Below are 12,691 nucleotides of genomic sequence, written 5' to 3' on the forward strand. Positions count from 1 at the left end.
ATACTGGAAGAACTTCCTACAGGAAGAAACCCGGAAAGGAATCGGCGGCTACGGAAAAAATAGAGGCACTGCTCTGGGAAGAGAGTAGAAGTTTACTGAAAGCCAGACATGGCCAATAGGAGAGCAAGAAATGGTGATCCATAACCTGACCAACTAGTCGAGGCAATATATTGAGTACTACTGATGCCAAGGGCTCAGGAACCGGCACCACACTTTTGGACTCCCCATTACACTGGAAAGAGAGATGTGGAGTACTTCACTGTTCACGTCACGGAGGTAGCCGAGGCCAACCAATGGATGAAGGGAGCAACTCTATTGCACCTTCAGGAAGCACTGGGCAAACAAGCAAAGGACTGCAGACGGGCCAAGGACCAGGAGGCCATTTTCAACGTACTCCGGGCAAGATGCGGGCTATCTACCAGGCACGATTTTAGGACACCATTTACATCTCACTAATGGACCCTGCCCTGCAGCGACATCTGTTAGCCATAAATACGTCCACACTGGCTGATGCTGTAAGGGCTGGAAATAATTATCTCCTAATCTAAGGAGGTGAGCGTAAATCCACTAGATCTTCGGTACAAACCTTGAAGGTGGGAGCATCCGACCAGGTGAACTCGGCCGAAACCGATGTTATAGGACGACTAGCCCAGCTGGTCCAAACTCTCATGGACAAGGTGGAATGGCTCCAGCAGAAGGTTCGCACTTCAAGTGAGAGGAGGAGACAGCCAGCTACCCTTTGCTGGGGATTTGGGAAACCGGGGCACATGCGGAAGAAATTCCCTCGCTACACCAAACCAGCTTCGGGAAACGAAGAATGGCTACTGCAGTTGTTCTGACCACTGGCTGTGTCAAGGCCAAACAACCCCGAAAACACAATAGGGCTTCGCGGGATTCAGTGAAAGCCAACGGTTCGTCTCAACCAGCAATGACTTTGTCTAGGAAAATCTGTGCACAAGAAAAGCCTGTGGAGACACGAAACTACTACCAGTGTTTGAGTGAGGCCAGTCTGGACATTCCCATTGTCTTAGATACCACCTATGTCTTTTCATGTGAACGACAGGGATGTAGCTCGAAATGAAGGAGGGTGTCTCCTGAATCCCCTCCATCCCAGACATTGAGAACAACCCCCACTGACTGGATGGTCGGAAGCCTGTTTCAAAGCAGCAAGACCAACCCTTTCTCTGCCGTGGGAGAGGCAATCACAGGAGCCACAGGTCTACTCTGGATGTGGGGCGGCCCGGGAGACCGACCCCGCCCCATCGTAGAAAGGAAGTCTCTCAGGGCTTACATAGGATGTTTATAGAGGGCACCACAAGTACCTACGAGCCGTATGGACCAATTCGAGGATAGTGAGAGTCTCAGACTATATGCTGATGGAACACAGCGCTCCTTCTACAGGATAATTCCTTTGACCATCTGCCTGAGAGATGTAAAAACAAAGGAAGTCTTTGTGGTTAGCCGTCTGAGTGAGGATGCTATACTCACAATGCCATTCTTTGTGGCCCATCAACGTACGCTCGGATTTGAGCAACCAGTGGTCCGAGTGGATGGCACACAGCTAGTCTGCACAAAACGACATGGGCAGCTGCTACAGAACAAATTACAGGTGATAAAGGGGGTAGTAGTACCTGCCCAGACAGAAATGGCAATACACTGTCACATCGCTCCATGGGACTGATCGAATGATTTCCCGACGGATCTCCGGTAGCAATTAGCCTGATTCAGTCAGTACCCACAGCACGAGTCATCCTCCACCGCATGAATGCTAGAGAATGGTCATTGACTTTCTGGTCCGGAGCCACTATTGACACTTACACGGGAGTGGAGACCCTACAGGTTCAAGAGGACAATCCTTTACTGTGTGACGCCAGTCCGACTTCAATCATTGGAGTGCCGGCTCACTTTGAGTGGTTGTTCCAGGCAGCCCAGCCACACTGTGAGGGAACTGGTCAAACAGTAAAGTTGGCCTCCTTGCTGAGCCGGTATACCACCATGTTCAGTACGGGTGACAACGAAGTAGGAAGGACTTCTGAGGAAAAAAATTTCATTCCACTTAAGGAGGGCACCTGGCATATCCGGAAACCCCACTCCCTCCCTCCCTCCTCACACATTTGGGCCGGAGAAGGAGGCTGAGGCTGAAAGGCAGGTCTAGAATTTGCTCTAGCGGTGGCTTATCGAGCCAGCCGGAAGAGCTTGGAGCTCTCCCATGGTGTTGGTAAAAAAAGATGGGAAGCGGCGCTTCAGCATCAACTACTGGCGTCTAAATGCCGTCACCGAGCAAGACGCTCACCCTCTACCAAGGATTGACAACAGCCTGAATGCTTTTTGCCGCAGCCACTATTTCAGCACGTTTGACCTGGTGAGCGGGTTCTGGCAGGTAGCCCTGGATGCAGAGGCGCAGGAGACGCCGGCCTTCTCGACACGAACTGGATTATGGAAATGGAACGTGTTGCCTTTTGGACTGACGTCTGCCCCGCCTTTTTCCAAAGACCCATGGAACACATTCTACACGGCCTCTACTGGAGAATGTTGCTACTATATCTAGCTGATAATGTAGTCATCGCTGCGGACTTTGATACGCATCTGTATTGGCTGAAGGAAGTCGTCCACAGACTCCACAAGGCCGAACTGAAGTTAAAGCCGCCTAAGTGCACACTATGGCAACCCCAGGTTCGCTATCTGGGCCACATAGTAAGCCAGAACAGAGTCTTTACAGACCCTGACCAGAATACGACAGTCGAGGCACAGCTGAGCCTGCGCTCTTGTATAAATGTGCGTATTCACATGTGGTTGAAGCAAAGAAGAACTCCGTCCGAATCTCCCACCGCCTATATACTCCTCTTGACTTCTCGTACCTTCCCGTAACCTCTCGTACCTTCCCGTAACCTCTCGTAGCTACCTGTAACTACCATGACCTCGGGCATTAGCGTAGCCCGCAGCCCAACAGCTCGATTATACAACATGCCCTTTTTCTTTTCTTTTTTTGTATGGGCCACTGACCTTCCAGAAATACATTGGAACTCATTCAGCGACTCACCTTGCTGGTGAAGTTTACCTTAAGCTTTAACCCAGGTCTTCGTCCATCAACACATCCTGTGTACCATCGCTCTCGAGCAACCCGGGGCTGCTGTCGTACTCGGCCGCACTACTTGCCTGATCTCCTCCACTTCCGTCACCACCACCGTGACCTCTGTCACCCCCACCGTGACCTCCGTCACCACCACCGTGACCTCTGTCACCACCACCGTGACCTCTGTCACCAACAACACTGCCTCCACCAATACCACCACTACTCTCAACTGGCTCGGAAATTGGTAGTTGGGCCAGTAACGACTCCTCAACCTCAGATTCCGCCCCTTCTGTCTTGACCACGCTCTCCAAAGTGGAGACGGGCCTAACAGGCATCCTGTGGGAATTTTCCCCCTGGGCCATAATCGGTAGCTCAGGGGGTGGCGCCACAGAGCTGGGAATTGGTATAGGCCCAGACCTGTTTACCTCGGCCTGACCCTCCTTCGGTGCAAGCCTACTACCCGCAATCCTCCTCTGAACTTCGGACAACTGCTCAATGGCCACCCTGAATGCCTCTGCATTCTCAAACTCACTGACCGCTGATCAACGCTAGCCAGTCTGACCAACTCTGTCTCGAACTTCCTACGTACCTCCGCCTCCTCTCACTCAATACTAGCTATCCTCTTCCGGCGACCTTCCATGTCCATCATTCCGTCACTGGTCATGTCTGCTAAAAAGAGCTCACCTTCCCCATAATGGGTACTGGTGCAGCAGCTTGCCTAGCACCGCCACTCACCTCAGCATAACTCCTCACCTTCCTCTGAGGCGCTGGTACTTCCTCACTGCCCTTCCTTTTCCCTGCCTCCGTGCTCACTGGACCACCTGTACCTCGGCATGGGCATCCACTAACCGCGTGCCCGGTCTCGCCACACCACTGGCAGATGGGTACCTTGCAGTCCTTCTGCCAGTGTCCACTTCTCCTGCACCTCATGCAAGCATTACCAGGGCAATTCACAGCCAAGTGATCTCGCTTAACTCTAAAGATCATGCACCGAATCTTACCACTACTGCCATATACCACAGGTAGCTTCTTAGCCTCACTCCGTCCTTCCTCTCCCCCTCTCTCTCTTTGCTGCTCTTCCCCGGTCATCCGTCACTGCTGGCATCGCCACCTGAACTGCTTTCCATTGAGATTGTAGTTTTGATGAAATTTTCTTTACAGCAATCTGTAACATGACAACCATCTTTTAACAACTGTTATTAGCAAAAACTATCTTTATCTAGCCGGGGTTTACTGAACCGACCACTCCTTGTAACTGTGCTTTTGGCTATTGCCCCTTTTCTAGTACCCTGCGAGGTTTGGGTATCTCGTCTACTCACATTGGGATCCCCACTGGCTAGGCCACTTCCAACCGTGGCGCCGGGTGGTTCCTCCGATTCATCATTTAAACCACCTATTCTCTCCCCGCCTCCACCAGGCCTAGTCTGCTTGTCTACCCGGTACTGTGTTTCACTTTCCTCACTATCCTCAAACCACTCACATAAATCATTAGGGATGTTATAGTTAGCACACTGACTACCGGTGTTAGTATCGTTAGAGGAACCCCAGGAGAGATTGTTATTAAGAGGAAAAATATGTTTCCTATTTTTCCTGATCTCACCCGAACCAACCCGTATTCAATAACTCTCTGGTGTACTGTCCCTTCTTACCACCGTACCTGCTGTTCCTGTGTCAGTAGGCGCTTTCACGTAGACGACCTATCCTGGCTCTAATTCCGGCAATTTTGATACCTCATGCTGGATATCCCAACTACTTTTCAATTTCAACTTCCTTTCCATTTCTCTACTTTCGAACTCCTCCATAATTTACTTCTCCTTCACTGCTCACACCCAAATTTAATTTAACCGCTCTGCCAAACATTAGTTCCCAGGGTGAGTACCCAGTTGACAAAGGGGTTGTTCTATACACTAACAATGCCATATCCATATCCCGCTCTTTTTTCAAAAAACTTTTCACTGTTTTAACTGCACTTTCTGCCAAACCATTACTCTGCGGATATCGAGGGCTACTAGTAATTACCCTGATACCGTACAAATCGGCAAACTTTCTAAACTCTTGACTATCATAACAAGGCCCGTTATCTGACCGCAGAATGCTAGGAACACCAAATCTAGCAAACACTTTCTTCACAATCGCTATTACCTTCCTAGATGTTTGAGCGTTGATGTGCAGTGCTTCAATTCACCTGAAATAGTAATCAACTATCAACAAATATAACTTGCCATCTAATACAAACACATCACTACTGAGTACTTCCCAAGGCTTTGTTGGCAACTCATATTCGACCATGGGTTGGTGCTTGACTGTCCCATAGATGACACAGGTATCACATTGCCCTATGAACTCATAGATATCTACGCTAACTCCTAGCCACAAGAAGTGGCACCTAGCTCTCCGACGACATTTATCTATTCCCTGGTGCCCAACATGACACTTCTCTAAATACAACTTTCTCATAGACCTAGGTATGTATACCCTGTCTCTAAAGAAAAATAAACTGTCCCGTACAGTAAGTCATACCTTTGCACTATAAAGCTTTAGAAGCTCACTGCCCAACCTTTTGCCGCCTTTCGGCCAACCTTCCGTAACAAATTTCAAACATTCAGCAGCCTCATCATCTTTCAACATTTCCGACATTAATTATATCGTTAAACTGTCCGTAAAATTGTCGGTAGTCACGCTGCTAACTACAGCAGTATTTACATCCTCACTCCTACCCATTTCATTTTTGCTGTCCAACTTGCCATTAGGTCGGCTCAAAGAGTCGGCCAAATACATTTGCTCCCCGGGTGTATAAAATATTGTGTAGTCGTACCTCATTAACCTTACTTTAAACCTCTGAACACTGACTGGTAAGGCGGACAAGTCCTTCTCACCTAACAGTGAAATAAGTGGCTTATGGTCAGTCTCAACCTCAAACTTTCTGCCTACTAGATAGTAGTCAAACTTCTCACATGCCCGTGTAATTGCCAATGCCTTCTTCTCTATCGTTGCATACCTTTCCTCTGCCTCAGACATTTTTCTTGACGCATATTCCACTGGCTACCACACATTACCTTTTGTCAATTGTAGCAATACTGCCCCTACTGCGTTTCTACTGGCATCTGCAGACACCCAATGCCTCCTACTCAAATCAAAGGCACGCAAAACAGGTGCTTTAGACAAAGCTATCTTAACCTTCTCGAAAGCCTGTTCCAGATCGGGACCCCAATACCACTGTGATCTACTCCCTGACACCTTATATATAGGCGTGCACAACTCTGCCAACTGGCTACTGAACTTGCTCAAATAATTTACCATCCCTGTAAACCTCCTAGCCTCAGTTTTAATAACCGGCGACTTCAAGCCTAGAACTGCCTTTACTTTACATGGGTCTGGCTTAATGCCAGCCGCACTAACCAAATGGCCCAGAAACTTAATTTCACTTTTTCCAAACTCGCACTTATCCTTCCTTAATGTCATGCCTGAATGCCTGATTTTTCCTAGCACCTCCCTCAAACTTGACCAATGTTCATCTGCATCCCTTCCATATACTAGGACATCGTCCATTAAGCATACTACTCCCTTCATGCTCCCAATAACTTTTTCCATTGCTCTCTGAAAAAACTCAGGAGCTGAGGAGATACCAAACGGCATCCGATTGAACCTATATCTACCCCAAGGGGTGATAAAGGTCGTCAATGACTTTGATCCCTCCTTGCCAAAACCCTGAATTCGCATCTAACTTCGAAAACATCATTCCCTTAGACAATTCACTGAGCAGATCGGAAATCTTAGGCAAAGGGTAAACCTCTCGCTTGACAGATCTGTTCAGTCCAGTTAAATCAACACACATCCTTATCTTCCCCTCAGCCTTAGGCGCTATAGTTAGCCCTGAGCACCACTCAGTAGGTTCTTCAACCTGCTCAATCACTTTATTTTCCAACATGTTATCTAACTCCTGCTTAGCCTGCTCTCCTTAACCTGCTGCTATAGGTCGAGGCGAGTACAGCCTCACTGGCTCTATACCTTCCTTCAACTTTATCTTAAAGATACCTGGCATAGTGCCTTGGCGTTTAAAAACTTCCCCAAACTCCTTTACTGGGTCAATCTCGCTGTTGCTCACCGCGTTGACCACAGCCAACAATTTCAGCTGCCTCAATTTGGTTATACCCAACATGTTTGTCCTAGATCCCTTCATCATGTATACCTCTGTCTCCATAAATCTATATTTACTTTCCCATTGAACACCTGTTTTACCGACTACTCTTAGCTTACGACCATCTATTCCCGCCAAAACAGTAGATGGCTCCTCTAGCCGTAGGTTCAGCCTTTCAGCCGCCCCCTCGGTTACAGTCGACACCTCTGCCCCAGTATCAAATGTAAATTCAACGTTCTTCATATTGACATTTAGAACCTGTACAATTTTCCTTTTTAGTCAACTGTCATCCTCATACTTATCCCTAGGACCAGAGGACCTAACACTTCTGCCCTTACTACTATCTTGGCACCCTTCATACTGGCTCGTCGCGCGCCTCTCCTTATACTTCTCCCCCTCAAACCTATCCATACTGTTGTCCTTGTACATGCCAAATTTGTCTCTAATCTCGCGGGGGCTTTCTCGGCCCCTGTACTTCTCCCTACTACTGTCCCTGCTACCATATCGCTCATATATATTATCTCGGCTACCTCCTGACCTCCTGCTACTACCTCGCCTGTCATAACCTACATCTCTCCTATCCCTACAATAACAGGATACATGTCTTCGCTGTCCACAACAAAAACATTTAATGGAGGGACCACTCCTCATCTCATGGCCACTACGTTTTCAATTGTAGCATACTCTATCCTCACTGCCTTCTCTACTGCTTGCTCTATATCTAGAGACATGCCTCTCACTGCTATTATCTCTATACTGCCTGCTGTCACTGTCCTTGTTATACTCCCGGCCTCTTTTCCCATATCTACTAGTATCGTGCTCTTCACTACCATAATACTCTCTACTACTCCTAGGGCTACCCCTCGGGGAAGATCTACCTGCTGAATCGTAACTTCTATCTCTATCATTACTCATGTACTGCGCTTGACTATCAAACTCGGATACCTTTGCTACTTCTTGCTTAACCTCACTCTTTAAATCGGTACTTCTACCCTCATTTCTCAAAAATCTATCAGAGTTTTTGGCCATTTCACGAGCCCTCAATGCCTCCTGCAATAACACCCAAGTAAGATTGGCATTCTTCATTAACTCTTTGCTTACTTCTCTATCTCTCAACCCGTTAACTGCCACAATAAGGGCAAACCTTACCCTATCATTATTGTTAGTCACCTCTGCATATCTGCTCAAACTCTCTACCCGTTGTAAATATTCTCTATCATTTTCTTCAAGTGCCTGCCTAGCCGTAAGGAACTTATGCCCCTTTACGAACATACTCTCTTGTCTACCATAATATTCCTGCAAAACCTCCACTTCCCCTTCATAAGTAGAATTTACGCCATCTTTGTTAAACCCTGAACTGCTCAATACCTCTCTACCACTGTGCCCAATAGCTTTCAATAGTGGCACTAACCTACCTCTACCTTTCATAATAGGGCGTCTATTGTCACCTTCACCTTCGTAACCTCTTCTCTCAACAGCACTCTCAATACATAAATTCATCCCCTCTATGAATCTCTCCCACGACCCATCACCGTGCTCACCAAACACCAGCTTCGGAAACCCACTCTCCATCTTTACCCAACACAATATCTCTCTCGCCACAAATTCGCTCTGCCCCACTCGTATGAAATTAGTGTAATTCCCACCTCTGAATATGTATTAAATATTTACACCTCTCCAACACCGCCACTTCACCGCTACAACACCACACAAGACCACCCTGACTCACGTCACCTCGCCTGCACGCCTGTGAAAGGGTCTAATCAACCGTTTAAACTTAACACCGTAACCAGAAAAATTATCACTAACGTTAACACACAAAGAAAAAAAATCAGAATTTTGTCAACTGCGCCATGTTGTATAAGTGTGCATACTCACATGTGGTTGAAGCAAAAAAGAACCCTGTCCGAATCTCCCGACGCCTATATACTCCTCTTGACTTCTCGAACGTTCCCGTAACCTCTCGTACCTTCCCGTAACCTCTCGTAACTACCTGTAACCACCATGAACAGCTCAATTATACAACACGCGCGGAGTAAAAAAACTCTGAAACTTCCTCAAGACGGTCAGCTACTACCAAAAATATATCCCAGAGTTCGCCACTACAGCGCATCCCTTGCATCGGCTGACTGCTAAAAGAGAGCATTGAATATGGATGAAAAGGGCACAGATCCCCTTCAACACGTTGAATAATGGTATCAAAATCCCTAGAGGCAGTACACCCTGGACACAGATGCCAGTGGATGTGGAGTGGGGGCCATGCTGTCTCAAGTACAGGAGGGCTGCGAGAAGGTCATTTGACTACTACAGCAAAACCCTCACCCCTTCGGAACGCAATTACTGCGTCACTTAACGTGAGCTGCTTGCGGTGGTAAAGGCAGTTAAGCACTTTCAGTCGTACTTGTATAGCCAGAAGTTTTTCCTACGGACAAACCATGCGTCCCTCCAATGGCTATGCAAAAGGAGGGAACCTTCGAACTAGGTAGCCTAGTTGCTCGAGATCCTGGTTGAGTTTCGCTACGTCTTGGAGCATCGATCAAGGACTCGCCACGGGAAAGCAGATGGGTTGAACAGGCAAATCTGTGAGAACTGCTGGCAATGTGCAAGCATTGAACAGAGAGACCGGGGCCCCCACGGAAAAAGTTGGCAAGGGAACAAGGGTTGTTAGCTGCATGGGTACCGACCAGTTTCTTGGATAGGACTTCCGCCCTCGACCGAGCTTGTTCGACCCTGGGCAACAATGCATACCCGGGGGCCGGCCTGCAACTCGCATGGGACTTTTGCGCCAACAGTGGCGATATTGAACCTGGGTGCTGGAGATTCTCTGGAGGGGCTATGAGCACAACCAGGAGTGGCAGGACTAAAATGTGAACTAGCAAAGACATAAGCCACCGGACAAGGACCAGTGGCCATCATGTACTGTACCGTCGCCACAGGAGAAGAGGTGCCAGCAAAACACCTGATAGCCAGAAGTAGAGAGCGTGATACCTTGCATCACATGCGAGGCTTTCTGCGCATACGACAGGACGGCATGCTTGAAGCAAGAGTGGCCTCACACAGTCACGCCAGATGGTGTGTCATCTGCCCTCGGCCATGCGATAAACAATGGTGTGGCAAACACATGCCCTGGCTCACTCTGGAGGGGACGAACGATAGGCCGCTTCCACTTGACATGGTACTTGCCCGGACTGATGTCCACAGTCAGGAAGCTCATCAAGAGTTGTGACGTGTGGCAAGCCACAAAGCATGGAGGGACAAAGGCAGCCGGAAAAAAAAAACCTCTATTCCGGACGAACCTGGCAGAAGATGGCCGCAGACCTAATGGGGCCATTTCCTGTCACGCCTAGGGGGAACAAATGGGTGCCGGTCCTCCCCAACCCTTTCACCTGTTGGCAGGATGCACCGACACTGCCTGTTACCATTGTCGTGGTGGGTCGCTTGCGCACTGAATGGGATTACCTGAGCAAATTCACACAGACCAAGGGGTGCAGTTTAAGAGCCAACTGATGGCCGAACTGTGCCAACTCTGGAATGCGGGATAAACCAATTTGACTCCATATCATCCACAGGCTAACGTAATCAAGGAGTGAAACTACCGGGACTGGGAGACTCCTTGAGGGCACTGCTCATGGCCTGCAGACAAAACAAATGGAACCTGCTGTTTCCCCAGCTGACGAGGGTATACCGAAGCACCCCCTTTTTGCGACCGGAGAGACGGCCAATGTGCTGATGCTGAGACAGAGCTGAAGTTGCCAGATTATTCAGAAAGCCACCTCTCACTGACCGAGTTCTTTTCTGCCAATGATGACGTCCTTAAAGTGCAGTGGAAGTTGCAGGCAGTGCATGAGGCACTACGGTAAAGCCATACGGAGATGCGGCAAGAGAACAGAAAGGAACCACCGCTATATGCCCCAGGCGACTGGGTATGGCTCACGAATAAACGCCGGAGACGGGGAGAAAATCCCAAGTTACAGGGCAAGTTTTGTGGGACCATACCGGGTCTTGAAGGCCTGGAGGAACCACACATATCTGGTGGAACGGCAGGGCCAGTCTTTCATTTCAAGCAAAAGAAGCCTGAAACCTTATCATGCTTGCTCAGAAAGGTGGAGATGAGTCTCGGCAACCTTGGAACCATAGAGAGGTCCTAACATGAAAAGAGCTCAACACAGCAGGCCGGAGGGGAGACAGGAAGAGGTCAGATTAACCCCTGTACCCATTATGCGGCCCCCTGCTCCAGCTAGAAAAAGTTGATGTGAAGGCTGCAGAAAAAACGAGGGCAGGAGATAATTCCGGGAGAAAATCGGTCATACTGGAGGAAGGAGAAAGCCAAAGACGCCCTCCGAGTTCTGAAGAATTAAATCCGGCCACTCAAAAAAAAGTTCTCCGAGAACCTGAAGCAAACCCGATGGAGGCCGATGAAACCCCGACAGCAGATCCCATCAACCCCGCAATCAAATCAACTCTAGTCTGGTATAATCCGAAGCCAGTCTGGACAACTAGAAAGCCGCAACGGTACGGCTATGGTGTATGTTATCCTATGCAAATGTCAGAAGACGGTCCGAAGGTCACGCAGGAAGGTTGTAAAACGGTTCTCACGAACAAAATCAAAGGCTTTCCTTTCAAAGCACTTGATTTCTCTGGAGGACATCAGAGCACTGAAAAAGATGGATAGCGAAGGCAACAAATCACTACAGGACTTCCTGACTTTGGTCACAATTACGTGTAGCTTTAAAGAAGCTAGAGAAGGAATGAATGGGCCAACACCGGCAATCGTGGTTGCCTACAAGGGGGACAACATGGAGCTGGATATGACCCAACAACCGAACTCTGCTGTGTTAGAAATCACCGGAGAAGGAGCAGAGGCAATGTTAGATGCAACCCTTATCAAGGAGAGAGTGGAGGACCTGCTCAATGAGACCAGGCCAGAAGAAGTAGAAGAGGAGTGCTGGGTGGCTGCTGTGCCAACTAAGAGGCGACGAGTAAGCCTCCTCTTACCGGATTTGTCCTTTTCTCCGCTCGCTGTTACCGTTAGAGAGAGCACGCTCATTAGAGAGCCGAATGTAGGGGAAACCAGGCTGCAGTAAATGACAATAGTGAGGACTATCAATTACCGGTATTCCTAGACTGTCTCACGAGCGGCGGATCAGTGGAAGGACGGGAGCTGCCGAATCTGCCAGTTTACGACCAGCACCCGGCGGATCCACTTGTATATCTTACAACATTACATTGTGTTTGTGTACCCCGGTGACTGGCAGCACATGTCAACAAATCAAATTCTGTTACACCACGCTACTCACCAGCAGGGAGGAGTCAAGCCAGTTGTGTATCAGGTCGACAAGGACTCCTAGAAGAGGTTGTGCAAGGAAAAAATGCGGAGCTCTTTGATGATGGCTGCTTGCATTCCAACTACTGGAGGAAGGGGACACCGTAGCTTGCGAAAAAGTGTCCAGCAGGTCAGGACTCAGCTGTGCCCCTCAGCC

The 12,691-nt window shown here is 48.6% G+C and overlaps 1 protein-coding gene across 1 annotated transcript; it reads right to left on the minus strand.

Moving 5' to 3' along the window:
* Positions 1–3,066: 3,066 nt before the first annotated feature.
* On the minus strand, positions 3,067–5,710 carry LOC137400425 (uncharacterized). The gene is made up of 5 exons (XM_068086754.1): positions 5,594–5,710; positions 4,393–4,548; positions 4,114–4,238; positions 3,758–3,992; positions 3,067–3,561 (listed from the first exon to the last, which is right to left on the minus strand). The coding sequence occupies exons 1-5, from the start codon at positions 5,708–5,710 to the stop codon at positions 3,067–3,069; spliced, it is 1,128 nt and encodes a 375-aa protein (XP_067942855.1).
* Positions 5,711–12,691: the final 6,981 nt, after the last annotated feature.

The sequence above is a fragment of the Watersipora subatra genome, chromosome 7, assembly GCF_963576615.1.
Source record: "Watersipora subatra chromosome 7, tzWatSuba1.1, whole genome shotgun sequence".
In the NCBI taxonomy this organism is placed as follows: Eukaryota; Metazoa; Bryozoa; class Gymnolaemata; order Cheilostomatida; family Watersiporidae; genus Watersipora; species Watersipora subatra.

Bases quoted from the DNA above. Each gene is read 5' to 3' on its own strand.
- LOC137400425 (XM_068086754.1), bottom strand. From the start codon at position 5,710: ATGTCGGAAATGTTGAAAGATGATGAGGCTGCTGAATGTTTGAAATTT. The intron at 4,239-4,392 runs GTGAGTAGACGA...GTCATGTTACAG, and splicing joins TAGCCAGTGGGGATCCCAAT to ATTGCTGTAAAGAAAATTTC. The intron at 3,993-4,113 runs GTGAGGCTAAGA...CATGAGGTGCAG, and splicing joins AGGGGGAGAGGAAGGACGGA to GAGAAGTGGACACTGGCAGA.